General features: G+C 25.5%; 2 protein-coding genes across 6 annotated transcripts in view; one reads left to right on the forward strand and one right to left on the reverse strand.

Moving 5' to 3' along the window:
- The window catches only part of LOC129963166 (dynein axonemal assembly factor 4-like), a 17,960-nt gene extending 15,218 nt beyond the window's left edge, over window positions 1-2,742 (reverse strand). The window contains exons 1-2 of one of the 2 annotated variants that reach the window (XM_056077300.1): window positions 2,571-2,742; window positions 984-1,134 (exon numbers count right to left, since the gene is read on the reverse strand). In XM_056077300.1, the coding sequence (XP_055933275.1) occupies window positions 984-1,134; window positions 2,571-2,699 (280 nt within the window). In that variant the 5' untranslated portion in view covers window positions 2,700-2,742. The remainder of the gene's footprint in view (window positions 1-983; window positions 1,135-2,570) is intronic. The other variant, XM_056077299.1, reaches the window with a different exon arrangement.
- The window catches only part of LOC129963168 (cytochrome b5-like), a 16,779-nt gene extending 704 nt beyond the window's left edge, over window positions 1-16,075 (forward strand). Inside the window, exons 1-7 of one of the 4 annotated variants that reach the window (XM_056077305.1) lie at window positions 2,985-3,132; window positions 4,429-4,563; window positions 5,357-5,393; window positions 8,112-8,206; window positions 9,671-9,694; window positions 11,745-11,764; window positions 13,887-16,062. In XM_056077305.1, coding sequence (XP_055933280.1) covers window positions 4,444-4,563; window positions 5,357-5,393; window positions 8,112-8,206; window positions 9,671-9,694; window positions 11,745-11,764; window positions 13,887-13,968 — 378 coding nt within the window. In that variant the 5' untranslated portion in view covers window positions 2,985-3,132; window positions 4,429-4,443 and the 3' untranslated portion in view covers window positions 13,969-16,062. Of the gene's footprint in view, window positions 1-2,984; window positions 3,133-4,428; window positions 4,564-5,356; window positions 5,394-8,111; window positions 8,207-9,670; window positions 9,695-11,744; window positions 11,765-13,846 lie in introns of those variants that run through there. The other 3 variants (XM_056077303.1, XM_056077304.1, XM_056077302.1) reach the window with 3 other exon arrangements.
- Window positions 16,076-20,911: the final 4,836 nt, after the last annotated feature.

The raw sequence follows: 20,911 nt of genomic DNA on the forward strand, positions 1-20,911 counted from the left end.
TGTTTATAGCTTGGTAAACTTTCTGTAAATTGCAATATGCAACATGCATGATGGAAAAATCTCTGAAAACGCTAAACAGGGCAAACCGTTTGATTTAAAGATACCAAATTTGGCAGGCATTTAATACTTCGTAGTTGATGCTCAACAAGAAATGATTATGCAAAATTTTAATTGCATTTTTAATTAAAATGAATTAATATTTTAATACTTTTTCTTAATAACTTCATATTATTATTGCATAAAAACATTTTTTATAACACAAAGGAGAAGTGAAAAAAAATCTTGTCAGTCATATCAACTTTATATTTGTACACTAATTTAAAAAAAAAAAAAATATGCTGTATTTTATTACAATAATTTTTATTATTTTAGTTACTGCATTTAATATTATTTAGTACGGGAATACCTTATGATGATTTATTATTTATAATTTATTGATTTATATTTTAATTTAATTACATTTTATTTATAATTTAAATACATCGTGCGATGATATTAAATATGAACTTAAGAACATTTAAAAAATTATTAAAATTAGCGAAAAAAATGAATAGAAATAAAACTGGTAAATTAACTGTAGATGGAAATAAAAATGGTAAACTGAAAAATTAATTTCTTCAATTTTAAAATATTGTAGAAATGTCTTTCTCTAATGAAAGAATAATTTACTTCGAAGCCATAGAGGGGAAAGATAATAAAAATTCTATTAATTTTTAAGTAAAAAACTGTCATTAATTTTTTCAAAAATCTCTTTTTTAGTGAGCACCTGTTACCCAAGAAGTTACTACCTGCCAAATTTGGTAGCAATAGATTCAACAATAGATCCTATAGAACATTTTGCACGATTTTTTCATCGTGCATGTTGCATGACGTGATTTACAGATAGATGGCCAACCTACGAACGTTGAGTTAAATTAAATGACATTAAAATTACATTTTATTATAAAAGCTTAATGGAAAATTGAGTTGCAATGTAATCTTACCTGCCTCAGGATGTGATAGATCATTCCACACCTCATCCATAGATTTTTGAAGTTCAAATGAAACATTATCACTTGTTATTCTGACAAAACTTTTTTCGGGATCTATTGAGTTGAATAAAAAACATTCCCACAAGTATGGAGGGGAACTGACCTATATTTAATGTAAAATATTGGTTAGGTAAATAGAATTCTAAAAATTGATTAAATTTGAAGCTGAAGGTAAAAGTGTGAGTGAAATTCTTTATATAGGATTAATTAGGTAACTGGGGGTGAATTTTACAGAAGTTATCTTTTTCTTAGATTTAAAATGTTTATATGATAAAGAAAATAAGTTTGTCATTTATGTAAGTGCATAAGCATGATCTGGAGGATTCATTAAAAACAAAGTATTTTTCTAATTAATTTATTAACTAACCAATCTCAGTTACAATAGTATTCATATTTAGCTCGGTAAGTTCCCATTTCCCTTAGAAAATGTGTTGTAATTTAGAACACATATTATGACTCTTGATCATGATATGGCAGTTTCATACTATTGCTGCTGGTTTCTTGATAGTCAAGGATTCTTTGTTCTATTCTAAATTAATATAAAGTTTTGATGAATAATAATTTCTGGAACGCATTCGAAAAGGGGTACACAAACTCTAAATTTGGTATTAAATAATTCAATGAAATTACAATCTGAATTTCGTTTCGTATTATATAAAATATCTGATTTGTCCTTAGACTAATTATTTCAGTTTTTAAAATCTGAAAATAAACAACTTGACTGAAATAAAAACTGTTATTCTCAGTGATGTAGCGAGAGAAATGACATCCGGGGCATGATATTTGTTTACCGATTCTCGAATTCACATTTGTCGATTTCTCCCCATGAAAATGTGAAGTGTATGTAAAATATGTAGTTAAATGTAAAATTATGTAATAAATATAAAATAATAATAAAAAAAATATGATTTTCGCTGCATCCTATTCTGTAATGATGTCAAGGACATCTCTATCTTTGCATAATCCTCACCATGCTACTGGTTGTCTATGCACATAATCCCTCCCCCCCCCCCCCCTGCTAACATATAAAACGGCATTGAGAAATATATGGATTTTGATTTTGAGTGAAAAACAGATTAAATCAACCGATAATAAAATATTCAGTATAAATAATTAAATAAAATAAAAGTGATTTAATAATTACTATTATCAAACAATAAGTAGTAGTAGTAATAAGTCATTTTTTTATAGTCAAATTGAGTATTACATTTTTTTGTTATTGTTTTCATCGAACAAAAAAAGTAGCAAGTACAGGTAGTGTAAGTGAAATGACAACTGATGCTTCTATTTACAATTATTAAATATTATGGCAGCTTTATAATCAATAATATATACTGTAATGAAAAAGATTAAATTTAAACTGAGAATATTTCATTTTTTTTTAAATTATCGAATATTTATTAAGAGTCCAGAAGGCTTATGTTACAATGCATCATTGGGGATTTTAAAAATTATATTTGAAACGAAAACAGCTGGAATGCGAGTTTTATTTGTGCGTTTTAGAACATTTTTTAAATAAATACTTCAGAATGCACTTACTTTTAGATAATTGCTTGTGATCAGAACCGAAGGTTTTACATCTACACGAGATGTAAGAGGAACAACAATAAGTATTTTATCTTTAGATTCATGCCATTCAACTTCTTTTTCTTTTATTATAAGAGGCATTGCTTTGAGATTAAATTATTTATTTGTAAATGCCGAGTTTTCTAAAAAGCATGTTTCAAAAATAGTGCAATGTTGTTACCATGGTAACAACAACACACACGGCTACAGTGAAACATATTTGACTGTAGTATAATCAAGACTTTGTTCGGATTTGGAGAAAAAGAGAATTTTGTTTGTTTACAGAAAAATTTAGAAACTTACCTGTATTTCATATTTTACATAGTCTATTTTTTACAGCCTGTACTATTTTGTTTTTTCTGGCTAATTATCTTTTTGTTACTTAAAAGAGTTATTTGTTTCATAAGCGGTGTGAAGAATTTTACTTTGTTTATATTAGTTTTCATTTCCCGGTTTTGGTACTTGAAACTTGTTGGAATCGCATGCTGATCATTGCTCTAAGATCTAAAAGAAGATTGATATTTTAATAATCTAAGTATATAGATGAATGAATTTTTAATATCAGATTTTTGCATTAGCTCTGCTCTTTCGGCTTTAAAAAGCAATCTGCCATTTTTATTATTATCGAAGGAAAATTATTATCTGATAGTATATGGGAGGCACGACTTACACTAATATATAATTACGAAAAAAGAGAAAGATTATTCTTTAAAATATAGAAATTAGTCTAAATTAAAATTTAGTTTAATGAAATATTTTTGTTTTAAGCTTTTATCAAGACATTAGAGAAACACTTAATAAAATATAAAAATATCAAATTGTAAAACTTTTAAATTTCAAAAAAAAAAAAAAAAAATTTAATGTAGACTTATGCATCCATCATTAAATATTTCATTATTAGTTAAAATTCGGGAACTTTTTTTTTAGTATCTGAATTTGAGACAAAATCTGGATATTAAAATGTTTCTTTTCTAAATATGATAATTTTAAGTACTTGTTGGAAAAGAAAAGAAAAAAAGAAAAGAAACAACAATACACAGCATTTGTAATGCTTCAAATATAATATTTTTTTTAAAAAAATTATGTTTATCTCTGCATAAACTAACAAACTAAAAGTTGTTTATTTTCCTCATTTGAAAGGGAATAAAGGGGAGGGGACAAAGTATATTTCATTCTTAATTTCAACTTCTCTCAGTTCCCTAATGTTTAAAAATAATTAAGATTGATAAAATTCTTTTAATGATAATATTTTAATTATTTATATTCTTTTATTTTATTCGAAGAAAAATAATGTATGATAGAGATTCTGTATGTGATATTATTGTTAATTTTTATATAGTTTATTTTTAAAAAAACTTAAGCATTTTATAAGTCCTAGTCATAAAGAAGATAATAAATAATTTTAAAGTTAAAAATATGCAGATACAAAGAAAATTGTTTAATTTTTCTTAGTATTTGATATATTAGAAATTATTTTATTGTGATGACTGTAGATTTTCCAATACTAAACATTTCTTGTAATTTAATATAAATATTTGTAATCATGAATTATCAGCTAATATTTGTTACATAATTTATGTTAATAAAATGTTTTATAATGGACATTTAATTTAATCATTATAAAACATTGTGTTTTGCAATCATGTAACAATTTTTTTATACATTTTTTTATATAAAAAAATTTTTTTTGTTAATCAGATTAAATGTATATGCATATTTGTGGCTGGGGATTCTGAATTAATTTTTGGAAACAAAATTTGCAATATACATTTTTCATCAAGTTTGAAGTATCACATGCTCTTGTAAATATTTTATTGTAATATTTTAATAGCACACTAACTTTAAAATGCCAGAAGAAAATGTGAAAACTTATACATATGAAGAAATTGCTGAGCATTCAACAAGTGAATCTGCATGGATAGTAATAGAGAATGGAGTTTATGATGTTACCAAGTTTTTAGAGGAGGTAAATTGAATTTCATATTTATTTTTGTTAATAGTTCAAAGAAGTTTTGTTTAAAGAAATAGTCAGAAGTCTTTATTAAAGCTGCACTAATTAAAAATAAAATAAAAATTTTGTGTTTTCTAAAGAAATTTCATTCATTTCTTCAAAAAAGCATTGCATTTAGTTTATATTTATCTAGAAAAAAATGCATTATATAATATTAATGTATAAAATGGAACCATAAATACATTATATTAATAATGTTAATATAATATTAAGTTGAAAAATATTAATAATGCTATCATTTATATTGCTTTTGTATTTTTAATTTTTAGCTCTTTCTTTAGAAAGCTGATACTCAATAGTTCTGAAAAATACTTGAAATTTATTAAGTAAGAAAAAAAGTTATGTTGATAATCCTTGTTTAATGAATTTTGGTATATTCAAATCCAAGATAAGCTATCAGTTTATATGTATTAGAAATAAGTTATTATTAATAAATATTTTTATAAATATTATGTTATTAAATTTTTTTTACTTATTTTTGCACTTCTTCGATTTTACGTAAGTTGAAGAATTAAATATTTCACATATTATAAGACTATTGCTAATGTTATATGTTCTGATGTCAAATGAAATGATTAAATATAATCTATAAAAATTATATATATAAAAAAACTCATAAATTCAGTTAATACAGTTTTGCTAAAACTTTAAGATTTCTTTTAACATGAATTGAGTTAGCATATTTATTTTATTTGTTTCTTCTCCAGCCAAGTATAATTTATTTGTTTAAAACTGAATATATTTTCAGCATCCTGGAGGTCCAGATATTCTCTTAGACTGGGCAGGTGAGAATGTTTTTCAAGTATTTGTTTTTATAAAAAATTAACACATATGTTAACTTTTTTTCAGTACAAATCAAGAAACTATGACTTTTGTTTTAGCATGATAATATTTATAGATAAGTTATTATATAGCATATATTATATGGTATTATATAATATAGGTATATAATGCATAAATAATTCAAATTATTTTATATAACAAATCAAGTTACTTTAATTTAGTAACAAAATTTTGCAGACAGTTATTTCTGCATAGCAGATATTACTATAAAAGGATTTTATATATATTTTTAAAAAATTTAATTTCATTAATTGAAAATTGATCAACATTTTAATGTGTTCTTCAATAACTGCAGTATATATTATTGTATGAAAACCATTTTAACTTTATTTTAAAAAGTTTGAAAAATTTATTTTTTTAAAATAATTATATCAATATTATTTCTTTCTATTTTTTTTTTTTTGTCTAAATTTAGTGCATTAAAAAATATCTTGATTTTTTACTTTTGCATTTTATTTTTATTGTTTTTGTTGCTTGGTTTATAAATGGACACATGGCTATATTAAATAATTTTTTAACAGAGCATTATGGTTGATATACTTAAAAGCTAATTTTTAAAAATAGTATAAAAACAGATAAATGAAGTCTAAGACATTATAGTGCTACAATGTTTTGGATTAGAGGTGCAAATCCTCTTTAAAATTTTTAACAGATTATAAATTTTCTTTGTTATATTATATTAAATGGTATATTTCCATGTACTTGCTTCTATTCAAATTCATGAATATTGTTCCAATCAAGCACTTTTAAAAATGCATTTTTGTTAACATTAGCAGTTGTGGTGGCACATGCTAGGTTTTTTTTTTGTGTGTGTGTGTGTGAGTGTTTCAAGCATTTGTCAACCTTGTGGCAACACCACCTTTGTTCCATTAAAAAAAGCTCTCTCCAGCATTTTTACGACCCTGAGCAGCACGAGTCTCTTAAAGCATTTCCTGTTTTTGTTATGATGAATTTTTAAGGTTATTTTTTTTAAATTAAATGTTGTTTTTGTTAAACTTTTTGGCTCTTCTTAATTTGAACACTCATAAGTTGCCACTTTACCTTAATTTCCTTACCATAATAACTTAAATATTGTTCAATTATCAAGCACTTTTAAAAATGAATTTTTGTTAACATTAGCAGTTATAAACACAAATAATAGCACATATGCTACTATTTGTGTATTTGGGCAAGTAAAAAGGACCAAAAGATGTTGATTTTGTAATTGAAGGCACATCCAGAAATAGTGCATTGAGGTTGTAGAGGAAGTTTTGGTACATCATCATCAGTTTTTCATTCTGACATTTTAGAAACATAAATCGTAATTTTTTGTGCAGATTTTAAGCATCATGCTTTATTACATAATTATAATTCACTGGAATTTGAATTTATGTATAAGTATCTCAGAGAAGGATGATATACATATTTTGTTTGCTCAACTTATTAGAATTTTCTATTTGTTATTTACCATTCTTATTAAACATTAATAGAATTTTTCCTGGTATACATATGATTTTTGTATTATATAAATGATCATGTATTCAAGAATATGAGCATTAAATCTAGCCTCAACAGTGTCTATTTCATCATTATTCTCAACTCGGTCATTATATTATCTCCACAAATCTTTGTAAAATCTACTTATTTTAGTCCCATGCTTTAATATATATGCTAAATATTTAAAAATAATTTTGGATATCAGCTTCTTAAATATACACAGTAGACATAACTTGTAATGGGGTTTTAGCTTTCAAGCTAAAGTGATCACTACATTTGAATGATCAGTACAAGCCAGAAAAAACAGACCATGTGGCATCAATCGTATTAATCATTCATTCAAATAAAAAAATTATACAATGTGCAGAATTAAAAAAAAAATCATATTTAATTCTTTAAGCTTGTTTTTTTAAATTATAAAAACTAATATAATTTTTAAAAAAATTATCAAGCATTTATTAGATAAATTGTTCATATAAATAATATTCATCAAATGATTCAACACTGTGTTATAATGATCTTTAAATCTGCAATCTTCTAATAAAGATGTAGTCCCAAGGGCACTGTTATAAATCATTCCTTCAATATATATACCACGTCCTCATCCTTCCAACATTGCTTTCGTTTATACATCAAATTGTAATTTTTCTACTAAACTACAAATTCAGTATCACTCTTGCATTTCAGCAATTAATTAAATATAGTTGGGAAATTTTCTACATACCTACAGCTACCTGTTGACTTCGTATAGGAAGTTCATCTACTCTTTTAGAAATTCTTTTTTTTCTCCATGCTTAATACATAACTTTGCTCATTTTGAAACTAATAATATTCTTTGCTCACTAATGTTAACTCACTGAATAAAAGCAAGTAGAACTCTATAAAAAGAGAATACTGGTAGAAATAATTTTTTTTTTTTGCTTTTGACCTTATTGCTAGCCTTAGATTTCCCCCTTTGAGTGTCGAAATGGATCACAGCAAGTTATTGTTTACTTCAAGAACTAGAAGATTTTTAGTGTGTTTAAATATAGGAAATCCTTTACAATTTTGATCATATAGTGGCTTTATCGTTAATCTGCGATCATTATAATTGATGGTTACTGTATAAAAGTAGCCCCCCCCCAGTTTGCAACTAAACTGCCTTTAAATATTATATATTATGCCTAATCTTAAACTCGTTATAGGTCAAGAAGATGCAACAGATGCTTTTGAGGATGCTGGGCATTCCTTAGATGCTCGAGAGCAAATGAAAGCATATAAAATAGGTGAAATAGCTGAGGTACACATTGATTTGCAGATATTTTTAATAACAAACTAAATTTCTTAGTTCTAGTAAAAAAAAATTATTACTTATAATTTTTTTAAAATTTTAAATTCTACTATGTCATATTTAATTAAATTGCAATTAAAAGACGATTTTGTGATGAAAAATATCTTAATTATACTCTTTTTTTTATATCCAGATAAATTTGTTATCTTTTGTGCATATGTGTTTATAAAAAGTATTAATATATAAAATCAATATATAACATTGGAGAACAAAAAATGTATTAACTTACCTTTTGATAGATATTTTATGATTTTTTTTCTCTGTTGTTATAAGTGAATGATGTTAAATATGGGGGGAAAAACTGTCATCCTAGATTTTTATATATTCTGTTGAATACTAAATATTTTATTTCATACAAAAATGCATGCATTATTTATTTTGTTTTATTTCTTTTTCTTAGAGTCCAAATAATAATAATATATTGACATGCAAACATATGCAATATTACAAACACTATTATGTTATTGCAAGCATACACATGTTAAGATTGTTTTATTAGAGAATAAATTTTACCATTTATATCAAAATAATTTTTATTCATTAAGGTAAAAAGTTTTGAGTATTAAATAATGTATTAGAATGTGATAGTTTAATGGAAATCAAATCTTACATGCCCATGAAGAACTTATCATTCATTAAAAAAAATCCTTTTGAATATAGTATGTAATAGCATGTCAACTATTATTGTTGTAAGAAAACTCAAAATTGTATGAAAAAAATAATATTACAACATCAAATTACTCATTACTTATTTCATAAATATTCCTTTTGAAATTTTCTGGCACATTCTGAAAATGATATAAAAAGTCAATTTCAGATTTGGTTTGGAAACAGATTATTGAGAAAATATGTTGTGTTTGTATGTTTAAATTTTTTAAAATTAAGTATTGAAAAATATAATTTAGAAGTTTTTGAAAAATTTGATAGCAAATATTTTATTCTCGAATAAAATCTTTCTTAAAATAAAATAAAATAATAATAAAAAAAAAACCCGCATCATTTTTTTGTATTTTTATAACTTTATTTTCGAGAAAGAAAATTTAAGAATGGTATTAGAGTGCTTAGATGTTTTTTATTCCATTGATTGATTTTGTTTTGCATTTCTGTTTTTACTGTAAACTTTAAATGAATTTGTATTAAATGTACTAATTTTATTTTTTAAATGCTCAATATAATTATAATCTTTAACTTTAGTTAGATATTAATTGCCTTTTGAAGCCAGGGGATTTGTGTACATTTGAATATCCCCAGCTGTTAAACTGCATAATACAAAATACATGATCATGTAAAATTTCTCTTTTTGAAATTAAGAAGATTTGGAAAAATTTGAATTTCTAAGAACTATTTCTTATAGTGTCTATTTTATGTTTTTGCATTAATAAAAATTGATATTGTCCCTGATTTATTTTGCAGGAAGAAAAGACTGTGAAACCTAAGGTAAATATGGATTTTTTTTTTTCATGTAATATTATGATAGTTAGTGGAAATTTATGTTAATTATTTCTTAACATTGTTATTGAAAAGTTTTTAATGGCTATTCTTTTTTATATGCATAATTTGACTAATTAAATTATTGTGTGATTAATCTACTGCAGTTCTTTGAATAGCAATATCAAATTGCTTACATTGATGTTGCATTGGCATATAATTAAGTTCTAACGGTCTTGCTATGGAACAAATTTCAAAAACTTTCAAATCATTCTCTCGCAGTGCTCATAAAATTCTATTATCAATATTTCAATCATTAATTTCATTAATCCTAACATTTATTGACAGTAAAAATAGTGTTATCTCATTTTCTATAAAAGTTCATCTAAATATTAATAGTTTGATACATGAACATTTGTTACATCCTGTATTCAAAAAGAGAAGTTATTTTAAGGAATCTTAACTGTAATGTGACCAATAAAGAATTAATTAAATTTCAAAAAGAAGTTTGGAAACCTTAATTGCATTGAACTTAAAGAAGTAATATAAAATTATTTTAATTTTAATATGATATTTTTGAATAATGATATATGCTTAGTAATATCAATCATGCTTAGAGAAAGAAATTTCATAGATAGTTAACAGATAGTTAATACAGTTGCTTTTTATTACACCTCTATTTCTTCAAGTCACAACACCAAATGCCATTGCTCATCCCATTTTGAGGTTATGAAACCAATGACAATAATTGCTTTTATCAGATTCATCAACGGAAGTATAATTGAAACCAATGTACACAACTCTCATATTTGAAGCATTTTATTAAAATTCTACATATAAATACATTTAACTAACTAATTTTTCTGTTTCTCATCAACAAATGCTTTATTTTTTTATATAATATATATGATTGAGATCATGAACATATTCAAAAATGTTTTACATATACATAAAGGTGCAGGATATTTTTAAAAATTAAAATGGGGCCATGGTAAAAAAGAAAAAAACCCATTAAGAAGCTGTATCCTTTCTTATTTTACCAGTTTATTTATTGTTCAGTGTTATCTATGGCCATGATCCAAAAATCATTTATAAACCAAAAATTTTAATAACTGAAGTATTTGTTACTGGAATATTATTGATTGCTTACATATTCTCTGAAAAATTTTACTTTTGTGTATTCATTTTTTCCCCCAGTGCTAAGACTATTATAGAAAATCATTATCTAAAAATAATTTTAAAAAATAAATGTGTATATTTTTTTAAAAAACAATTCAATATACAAATTCTGGGTTATAATACTTGTTTTAAAAAGGAAAATAAATTGGAAACTTGCATTTTAAAATGGTGACAAATTAAGCATTACATGTTCTTGACAGTTTAGTTTTCAAATCAATGGTTAATAGTGCCTTATCTGTACTAATAATCATTTGGGATTCTACTCACCCCTTAAATTTTATCATTAATCAACTGTTAGATTAATTTATTCCATTATAAATTACTTGAGAATATATAGTTTACTTAGCTGAAGATCACATATTGTCACATTAATAGGAAAGCAAATTTCTTTCTTCTCTTTATCCTCATAATTTATCAGTAAGTTTCTTTTATCCTCATTTTAAGATAATGTCTCAGATTTTTTAGCCTGTATTCTAAAAGTTAACTTCAGAAATTTTGTTTGAATAATTTCTGCATTTTTTTTTTATTTTTTTTTTTTGTTGATATGTATTGTTTTGGTACATGAATTGTTGGAAAATCTGATTTATAAAGATCTTTCATGTCTCTCTGCACGTTAATGATATAATTTTATGCTATTAATTGCTCTACAAGTTACATAATAAAATATGAATTATTTTTGATAAATGCTATGTAATTTTACTAATCAGTATTTGATGTCTTTTTTGGCTGATTATAGTTTAGAGATATTTGCTATTGAAATGGTAGTTATTAAAAATAATTATCATATTAAATAATTTTATATTAGATTTCTAATGTATATTAGGTTTTTTTTGTATATAATTTATATTCACTTATTATTTACTGTATTTTTATTTTTTAGGCATATGATAACATTATACGGTAAGCTTAATTTTTTATTTTCATTTAATCAATTCAGAGCTTTGTTTTGCACTTTGATAATTATATTTTCACCTTAAATTTTGATCAAAATTAGTTCTTTAAAACATTTTAAAGTTTGGATGTTGGTAATGCATATAATAAAAATAACTTTTTTTTTTCATTTTTTTATTGACTGTGAATGAATTTATATATTCATGTTTTATTTATCTCAGGATTTCACGGAATTGATATAACAATGCAATTAATGTTACAATTGTAATGATGCATTTCTTAGAGTATTTTTGCAATCATCAAGTATATATTTTTAAATTAGCAGTAATGAGTAATTTGTAGAGATTATGATTAACAACTTTCATCTACACTTGGATATTTCTGTTCATTGTTTATTATTTAACACCTTTGATTGATAATAAATTTTTGCAATCTCTTGGCTGTAAATTTGCATTTGGGAGGGCGTATATATATTCTCTTTATAGAGATAAAAATTGTCAGAATAACACAGAATGAATACTTCAAAAAGGATTCACACTTATGGATTATATATGGTTTGAAAGTGGAGTGACAGTTAATGTAATCCTCATGATTTTCCTGTTAAAACTATATAGTCAGTCATCTTTTAGCTTTGACCTTTTTAACTTCAAAATATATCTTTAATGTACAGAGTGCCAAAAAGAATGTTTGCTCAATTGGATTGCTTGTAAGATATAAATATGATAAGTTAAATAAGATAGACATTATCTTTTGTAATTCTTACATCCCAAGCAGCTTGGTAAACTTTTTTCAGGATTAAAGGTGATACATTTCTAACGCCTTTTTTTTTTTTATGCCTGCTACACTAAATTATATTAGTCTTCTTAAATATTGACTTTGAACAGTTTGATGACTTCCATCTGCTTCAAATTTGTTTTTCATTCACCTGAGTAAATCTTTTTTTATTATTATTATTATTTTTATATTAGTACGAAATTCTCCTCAAAAGCATTATTTGCTTTTGGATTACCTTTTGACTCTCTAATATAAAGTTTCTTTCTTCAAAAAATCTAGATTATATAAATATTTCTTAATTATTAAATCTGTGGTAAAAATAAAATTTGGTGTTAAAATTTTTTTTTTTGAGACATCTTGTGTATAAACAAAAAGATTAGAATTTTTGGAGAAATTTGGAAGATGAGAAATTGCATCAAAGAAAACTGCATAAATTTCAGATTCTTATTTTTGTCTATAAATGGTGATATTATGAATTACAATGTCAAAAGAAGTAGGTGGCAGTGTATGTTTTCTCTTTTTTTTTATGTATATAATCTCATACATTTCACTTGTACCATCCTCATTTTTATAAATCATCAATAAATATGATTTTATTAGCACTTGAATTTGTCCATTGTTAGCAAGAAATGCAGTCGTGCCTTTAATGTTTTTGTTGAAATAAAAATATACAATCTTTTGAACTATTGACTTTTGTTGAGTTTCAGTATATACTTTAGATGTTGTATAACAAAGGGAATCCTAGTATTTAATATTGGATTTTATCCAGTAGCGGATTTAGCTAGTTTGTAACCCTAGGCAATACATATTACAAGTCCTCTCATTTTAAATAAATTGGTCATTATTTATCTTCACATTTCAATATATTATATGCATGTTAATGATTTACTTTAGCTTAAATTTTTTATTTACTAATTTTACGAATATGTTTTTATTTATTTTTCATTATGATTCATAATTGAGCAGCAGTCATAATAATACACATTATTTATGCAGACATTTGGTGTTTATAAATAAACATAAAAAGATGAACCTAAGAAAACAGATTCAAGCCTAATCAGTTACACTTTACACAATCTTAATATTATCCTAATATTTTATAATGAATAGAATTTGTATTTTTAATGCATTTGTTTAAAGACAACTAGGCTAATAACATTTTTTTTACATCTTGCCATTTTCTCAGTCAAGCAATCTTAGATGAAATTCCTCTTCTGAGTTTACACTGAAGCACATAAAATTGAATAGATTGCATTTGGATAAAAATAAACTGAAACCCTTCATTTAATTCTTTGAGTATTATTCATGTATTGTCAGGTGCGTACTTCAGTAATTATTGATGGCATGACTTCTTCAGCAGCCGATTAGGAGTCCTCATTCCTGTAAGTGTGGTATTGGCTGGTCTTCTGGTTTACACAGTTATACGACTAAGAAAATAGAGCTGCAATTTATCCAACTGCTGTCAAATTAAAGTTAAGAAGAGCTTCTGTTATTTTTTATATTGTTTCAATTAAGTAATTACGTTTATGGATATTTTCAATGTTTAATTAATCTAGATGATATATAAATAATATTGAATGAATGAATAAATAATATTAATAATGAATAATATTAAGATAACTCATTCAAGGAGCATATTTATCTGTGTATATTTATTTCATTATATTGTGCATTTAGATAATATCAATGATTTTGTTTAAAATATTGGATTATTTACTGTCAGAATGGAAATTAAATAAGCATGGATAAATTCAAATTTTTTGAAAAATCTTTGTAAAGACTGGTATATATATATATAGTGAAACATTAAGGAGAGAGTTTTGAGGAATGTGAGCAGGGATATAAAATATGTTTGGATTTATTGCATGCTGTTATAATTAAATTGATAAATAAGAAAAAAAGTAACATGCTTCATGAATCATTTACCTTTGTTCTCTCATTATTATTTTTTTTAAAAAAAACATTATAATTCAAATTTTTGTTTTCCAAAATCTGATTGCAGATCTTGAGTTTTTTTTCTTTTTCTTTTTCTTCTGAATAAAGAATGAAAAGAAGAGAAGATATATATTCATAGCTGTTATGTTTATATCAATTGTAAAAGCAAGAAATTTTTTTTGAAAGATTGTTTTATTTGAACTTTTACAATGCTGTAGATATTCTTATTTGATTTCTTAATTTAAAATTATTAATCTTTTTCTAAAAGCATCGAAGCACGATTTGGAAAATTAAGGAGCAGCTTGGAAAGAGGAAAATTTCTAGCAATTTATGAAAATGTTTCTTATTGCATGTGTGCTTTTAGAAATTTAGAATATTAAAATTTAAATCCTTTAACTAAGTTTATAAATTATTATTACAGAACAGTTTACATCTTTTATATTCATCTGTTATTCAATAAAAACAATTTTTAAAGATATTAATGCTGTTGAAGCTTTTCTATAATTTGATGTGCCAAGTTATACATTAAAATTTTATATATTGTAATGTTTTATAGAAATATATAAAATTTCTGAAGTTATGGATATAAAGACTAATAAAATTATATTATTGGATATTCTTTGTGTTTAATAGTCAATAATAAAAACTATAACTCTTAGTTCATAAGCGTTTGATATAAAATTCTTATATTATTAAATTATTTCTATTTGCAAAATGCATAAAAAGTTATATTTCTTCAAAATTTTTTTAAAAATAAATAAATAAATATGTGATGTTGTTACTGATAGTAATTTGATTTATTTTAAATTCATTCTAGATAAATATAAATTTGAAACTAAAATTGGAATAATGTTTTTTCTTGCTTTTATAAAGGATATGAACCTTACAGTCTCTTCTGTGTAATATACTCAAAATAGCAAGGGACACTAAGTTGTAGTGTTCCTACTATTTTGTAGTCAATATTTGTATACTATTTTGTAGTCACTCAAATACACTAAGTTGTAGTAGTAGTATTTTATAAGATTAATTTTAACAAGAGTTGAATGTAATTTTGAAGTTCCATCAAAATTACATGATTTGTGATTAAATGATTTACATTGATTATTTTTTTACAAACATTAATTTTATAATTATATTTTGTATATTCTGATGTATCAAATATGTTATATACCATTCCAGAATTTAATATCATATAAATGTATGGTTAGATATCAGATTTGAATGTTTTGATCAATATTTTAAACTGACACATCATATAATTTAATTTTTTTATTTTGTATAAAAAGTTATTATGTTGTGATTACAATTGTTTTTGATCAGAAATTTACCATAGTTAGTGCCATAATTTTATATTTACTGTAGTATTTAATTAAATATGATGATATTAAAGATTTTTATCTACTGTTTGTGCCTTTAACTTAAATGTTTATAATTAAATAATAATTGTTATTAGAATATTATATTTATTATATTATTTATTTCATACATTTCATTAATAAATTATTAATTCGAAATATCCTTCCAAGTCACATTTACCTCAATATCGCTGCATATCAAATAGCAAATTATTACCTTAATATAAAGTCATTAATTTTGTGATATCTGTACTTAATAAAAATTCTGTTTTATACAGATGTTTCTCTTGTTTATTCATCTGTATTTGAAGTATTAAATTAAATTCTCTAAAGTATGAGAGTGATTAAATCATTTGAATATTTTTTACGTAAGTTTTCATGAATTTTCTCCTTTCTCGTGAAGAATCCAGTGGCATAGAAACCATAGGGCATAATAGACACTCCGGCCACTGTTCTTAAAGTTGAGGCTGTGTCAAATTTTATTTCACAATATCTTGAAAATGGAAAGAGTCAGATTAGTTTTCAAATGAGAAAGAAATTGGTGAATTCCGATCTATGATTGGGGTTGGAGGATTTTATCGAAGTTTCATGTTTCCATAGAGACTGTACATTGAAATGAAGATTTTGATATTTCTGGAGAACAGGAGTTGAGGACTATGATGATATATCTGGAGATTCGTGAGCTTTGATATAAAAAAGAAAATGATGAAATTGTAATATTGGGGGAGGACAAATGTTTTTTTAACCATAGAAAATGTATGGTTGAGTAATATTTTTAATATTTCTCTCGAAAACTGGGAAAGTTAGGGGGACAGCAATAGCTAACAATGATGACGTATCTAGATTAATAGGTTTTCATATGAAATTAATAAATAAATTCAAAAACGGATTATTGGTTAGTTTTGGGGAACTGATTTTTTTTTCTGTCAATTATTTTAAATATATAGTTGAAAGGGAGAAAAATAATATATCTCTGGCTTTAGTGATTCTAGCTAAACACTGACGACCTTGGTGAGAAAATAACGCCACATTATAATCTATGGTTATATATGGTTGCCAATTATTCCTTCTTCATCTTTAAAACCTTCTCAACAAATGCTAGTCTTCCTTCGCTTACAAGAAAGTAAAATATTCTTATCCTGTGAAATATCGAATAGTCATTTCTTTTAAACCACCTCTAATTACCATAGAATAATCTAATATTATCTAATAATCTAATATCATCTAATATTTTTTAAGTTTGCTGTGACAAACCTTGAAGTTCACTCAAGCCATCTGTAAAACGGCTCTTTATCGGAATCACTAAATAGCTTTTATAGTCGAAGATTATAATATACTAGCTGCCTACGGTCATCAATCATCAAAATTCCGCGATAATGTAACTTCACTTTTTATTCACCTTGTAAATAAACAGACATCCATTTTTAGCTTTCAACAATGGATTGAAATCACGCGATCACATATTTGATGAAATAATGAGAACAGTTTGAATTCCTAGGTAACAAAGTAATCTACTGTTGAAATAAGACAAAACCTTTTTTTAAAAATTTCCAAAATTTAGAAGAAAATGTTTAAAATCTTGTACGGTGAAAGTTTTAATTTTGTGCAATAATATTTACGGAAATTATCATGAAAAAACCCAAAAATTCAGCTTAAGTTTTAATTAAATTTTTAAAAAAAATTGTTCCGAGATGCATATTTCTTATTTCCAAAGTATATATGTGCCATGTTTTGTAATTGTTGGTATAATTATCTGGCCTACAGAGCAACAACAACACACACAAACACACGCACGCAAGCACAAGCACACACACACACACACACACACACACACACACACACACACACATACACACACAGACACACACACACACACACACACACACACACACACACACACACACACACACATCTTTATTATTAGTACAGAATGGGCCGGTTTCCTGGTATAGGGATAACGCGTCTTCCTCGTGATTTGGGTGCCCCGGGTTCGACTCCTGGTTCGGGCATGGTTGTCCTTCTGTGTTCTATCTTTGAGGTGTGTGAATGTGCCCCTCTGTAAAAAGGGGTTGTACAAGCGAATGTGATGCATGAAGTAGTTAAGTCGTACTCTTGGTCCTAGTTGGCGGTACTGAAAAAACAAGAGATGCTCACTCGGCTTAAATCGCTGACAGATAACTGTCAGCGGGCTTGCAAAGTTCAACAAGTCACAGATAAGAATGTTATCCCGAAAAGTTTACGTAGTTTTCCCCTCCTAGATATTGATCCTAAATTACGTTAAAAAGCTTAATACATGAAAAATTATGTTGAAAAGTTATGTTTATTTAATAGCCTAAAAATGGGTAATAGTTACATTTTGACGTATTTAATTTTTCATTATCCCCAATGCAAAATCATCCTACTAGCGGAATGTTCCTCATACTTTGATAATTTATTTTTTATCGCCTGTAAAGAGAAACTGGTTCGCGGAAATATTGGTTGTGTTTAATTTCAATTTAATAACTTATGCTTTACTTCATGCTCATTATTCTCTCTAGGTATGTTTTGCCTGATGGTGTCGAGTCTGGTGATATTATCACGTTGTCATTAAAAATCTAAGTATATAGGCATCTATTGCTCATTGCTTGTTGCCTTTCACAACAGCATTATATTTGATTTTTCATGTGAATTGCTTAAATATTTAGCAGAATTTTATCTGTTTAAATTTCAATAATGGTAGAAAATAATGCGATTAACTGTTTGATGAAACAATGAAAACGGTTTGATTTTCATTGCAACAGCCACATCTTTTGTTCAAAATAATGCAAAAAAACAAAAAACACACACAAAAAAAACAAATGAAATAAAAAAATACTCAGTAATTAAATTGTTATAGTTAAAAAGACAATATTTTAAAAAGGTGTAAAAATCAGTTTTGTGAAATAATATTTTCGGGTATTATTTTAGAATATGACTTATTTTTTAATTAACACACATATACATACTTTCATTATTAACTACCCACATTTGCCATGACATAGCAATTATTTGGCCACATAAACGGAATCTCTAAAAAATACGAGAATTTTGGCTCTGTCTGTATTAAGATCCGAAACTCAGAGATTCTTCTACAAAATTTCATACCCTCTAAGCATACAATAGAAGGTGAATAATTCACATGAGGATGGATTCTCTGGAATGTTGATCGCTGAGCAAATTTTCTAACTATTCTTTTTAAGTGGTGTTACTCTTCTTGAACTAGCACTTTGCTGTTTGTTGTGTTGTAAGTTTTTACAAGTGCTGTTCTTTGCATTTACCTCTTATGTGATTTTCTCAACTATGCGTCTTATTTTTGAAGAAATAAAGTGTAATTTATGTAATCTTAGTATAGGATTTTTTTCACCGTAAATCCACCAGACGATTTTCCATAACAATATAATTTTTTAAAATCATTTAGAATTTTTCTTTCCTTTGGAAATATATGCCTGTCTTAACAATGCCTAACTTCTTATAATGGAATAATCTGTTTGCATATTGTTGGAATTCAGATGTTATTTTCTATGGATGAATTTCTGCATTATTTTAATATTTCATTAATAGTAATTTATGAGTTATTATCTATTTGTATCACTTTAAAATTTTCTCACCGAACACTCATTTTCCTTTTCATTAAGATTATTTATAGAGAGTATTTACAGATTTTTTAGAACAATTTCGATTAAAAATTGAAAAAAAGCAAATGTTTTGAAAGAAGAATTTCTGGCAAAATCTTATTATTTGAAATGAAAAATATCGTTTGCTACTTTTAAATTTATTCTTCTTTCAAAATGTCATGTGTAAACTAGCCGCTGATTGATGGATGGATGCATTTTGCGCTTTCACATGCACGGAGGAATACTCTCGTTCCATAATTCAAAAACGTTATGAAATGAATGATATTAAAATTACTTAGTGCAAGATAAACAGCATTATTAATCGTAAAGAAGGGAAAAAGTGTATGTCATTATTTCTACAAAGAAAGAAGATTCCAAACGAATATCCGAAAAAGGTAAGTACCATTCCAAATTTTTCTGAAGTGAAATCTTTGGTGGCAAGAGATAATATCTCACTTCCGAAGCAGAAATAATTTGCAAAATCTTTAAATACATCTCTGGCAAAGGTAAATAAAATAATAAATTAAGATTTACCATTTAAAAAAGCTAAAAAACGTGAAGTTCACCACTTTTGCGGGGGCATGTGGCTGAATAAGAGCAATTTGTAGAGCCTTGTATGAAAATTATCTAATGGGAGATAAATGGAAATACATCGTGACGCTTGACGACGCATGGCTTTTCCTAAATTACTGCAACAAATACAGGTTTTACTATCGAAAACAAAGCGAAAAAACAAAACAAAAACAACTTACACACCTGGTTCCATCAACGCAAAGAAAGTTCTAGTAAGAAGTTTATGATTGTCGGGAGGGGGGACAGTGGAAAATTAAAAAAGAAAATACTTTAATCATTTACTAATTAAAGTGTAAAATCATTTTCTTATTGATTCAAATTAACTTTCTTTCAAATTAACGTAGCAAGATTAAAATATCAAAACGAAAGTTTTATATCCGATATTTACAAAAGAAATTCCATTTCTTCGTTTTACTTACTTTCAAAGAATGAAATGTAATAATTAAAGAAAATGTTATAATCATTTTCTTCTCATTAATTTCATTTTCCAAATTAATATGAAAAGATTAAAATATCAAAACGAGAGTCTTGTATCCGATATTTACAGAAGGAATTTCATTCCTTTATTTTACTTACTTTCAAAGAATGAAATATAAAGAAAATGTTAAAATCATTTTCTTCTTATTAATTTTTTCTTTCAAATTAATATGGCAAGATTAAAATATCAAAACGGAAGTCTTATATCCGATATTTATCGAAAACATTCCATTTCTTTATTTTATTGACTTTCAAAGAATGAAATTTCATCAAGATAAAACTAAAAAAAGTCTTTCCTTTTCTTTTTGGAAAAAGGAAGAAGGCATTGCATATATACCTTTTCAATATATTTCTGCCATGTTCCCTGATTTTTCATCTATGGGGTATTGTGCATTTGGTCAGTTAAAAAT

Source organism: Argiope bruennichi, chromosome 3, assembly GCF_947563725.1.
Source record: "Argiope bruennichi chromosome 3, qqArgBrue1.1, whole genome shotgun sequence".
Taxonomy (NCBI): Eukaryota; Metazoa; Arthropoda; class Arachnida; order Araneae; family Araneidae; genus Argiope; species Argiope bruennichi.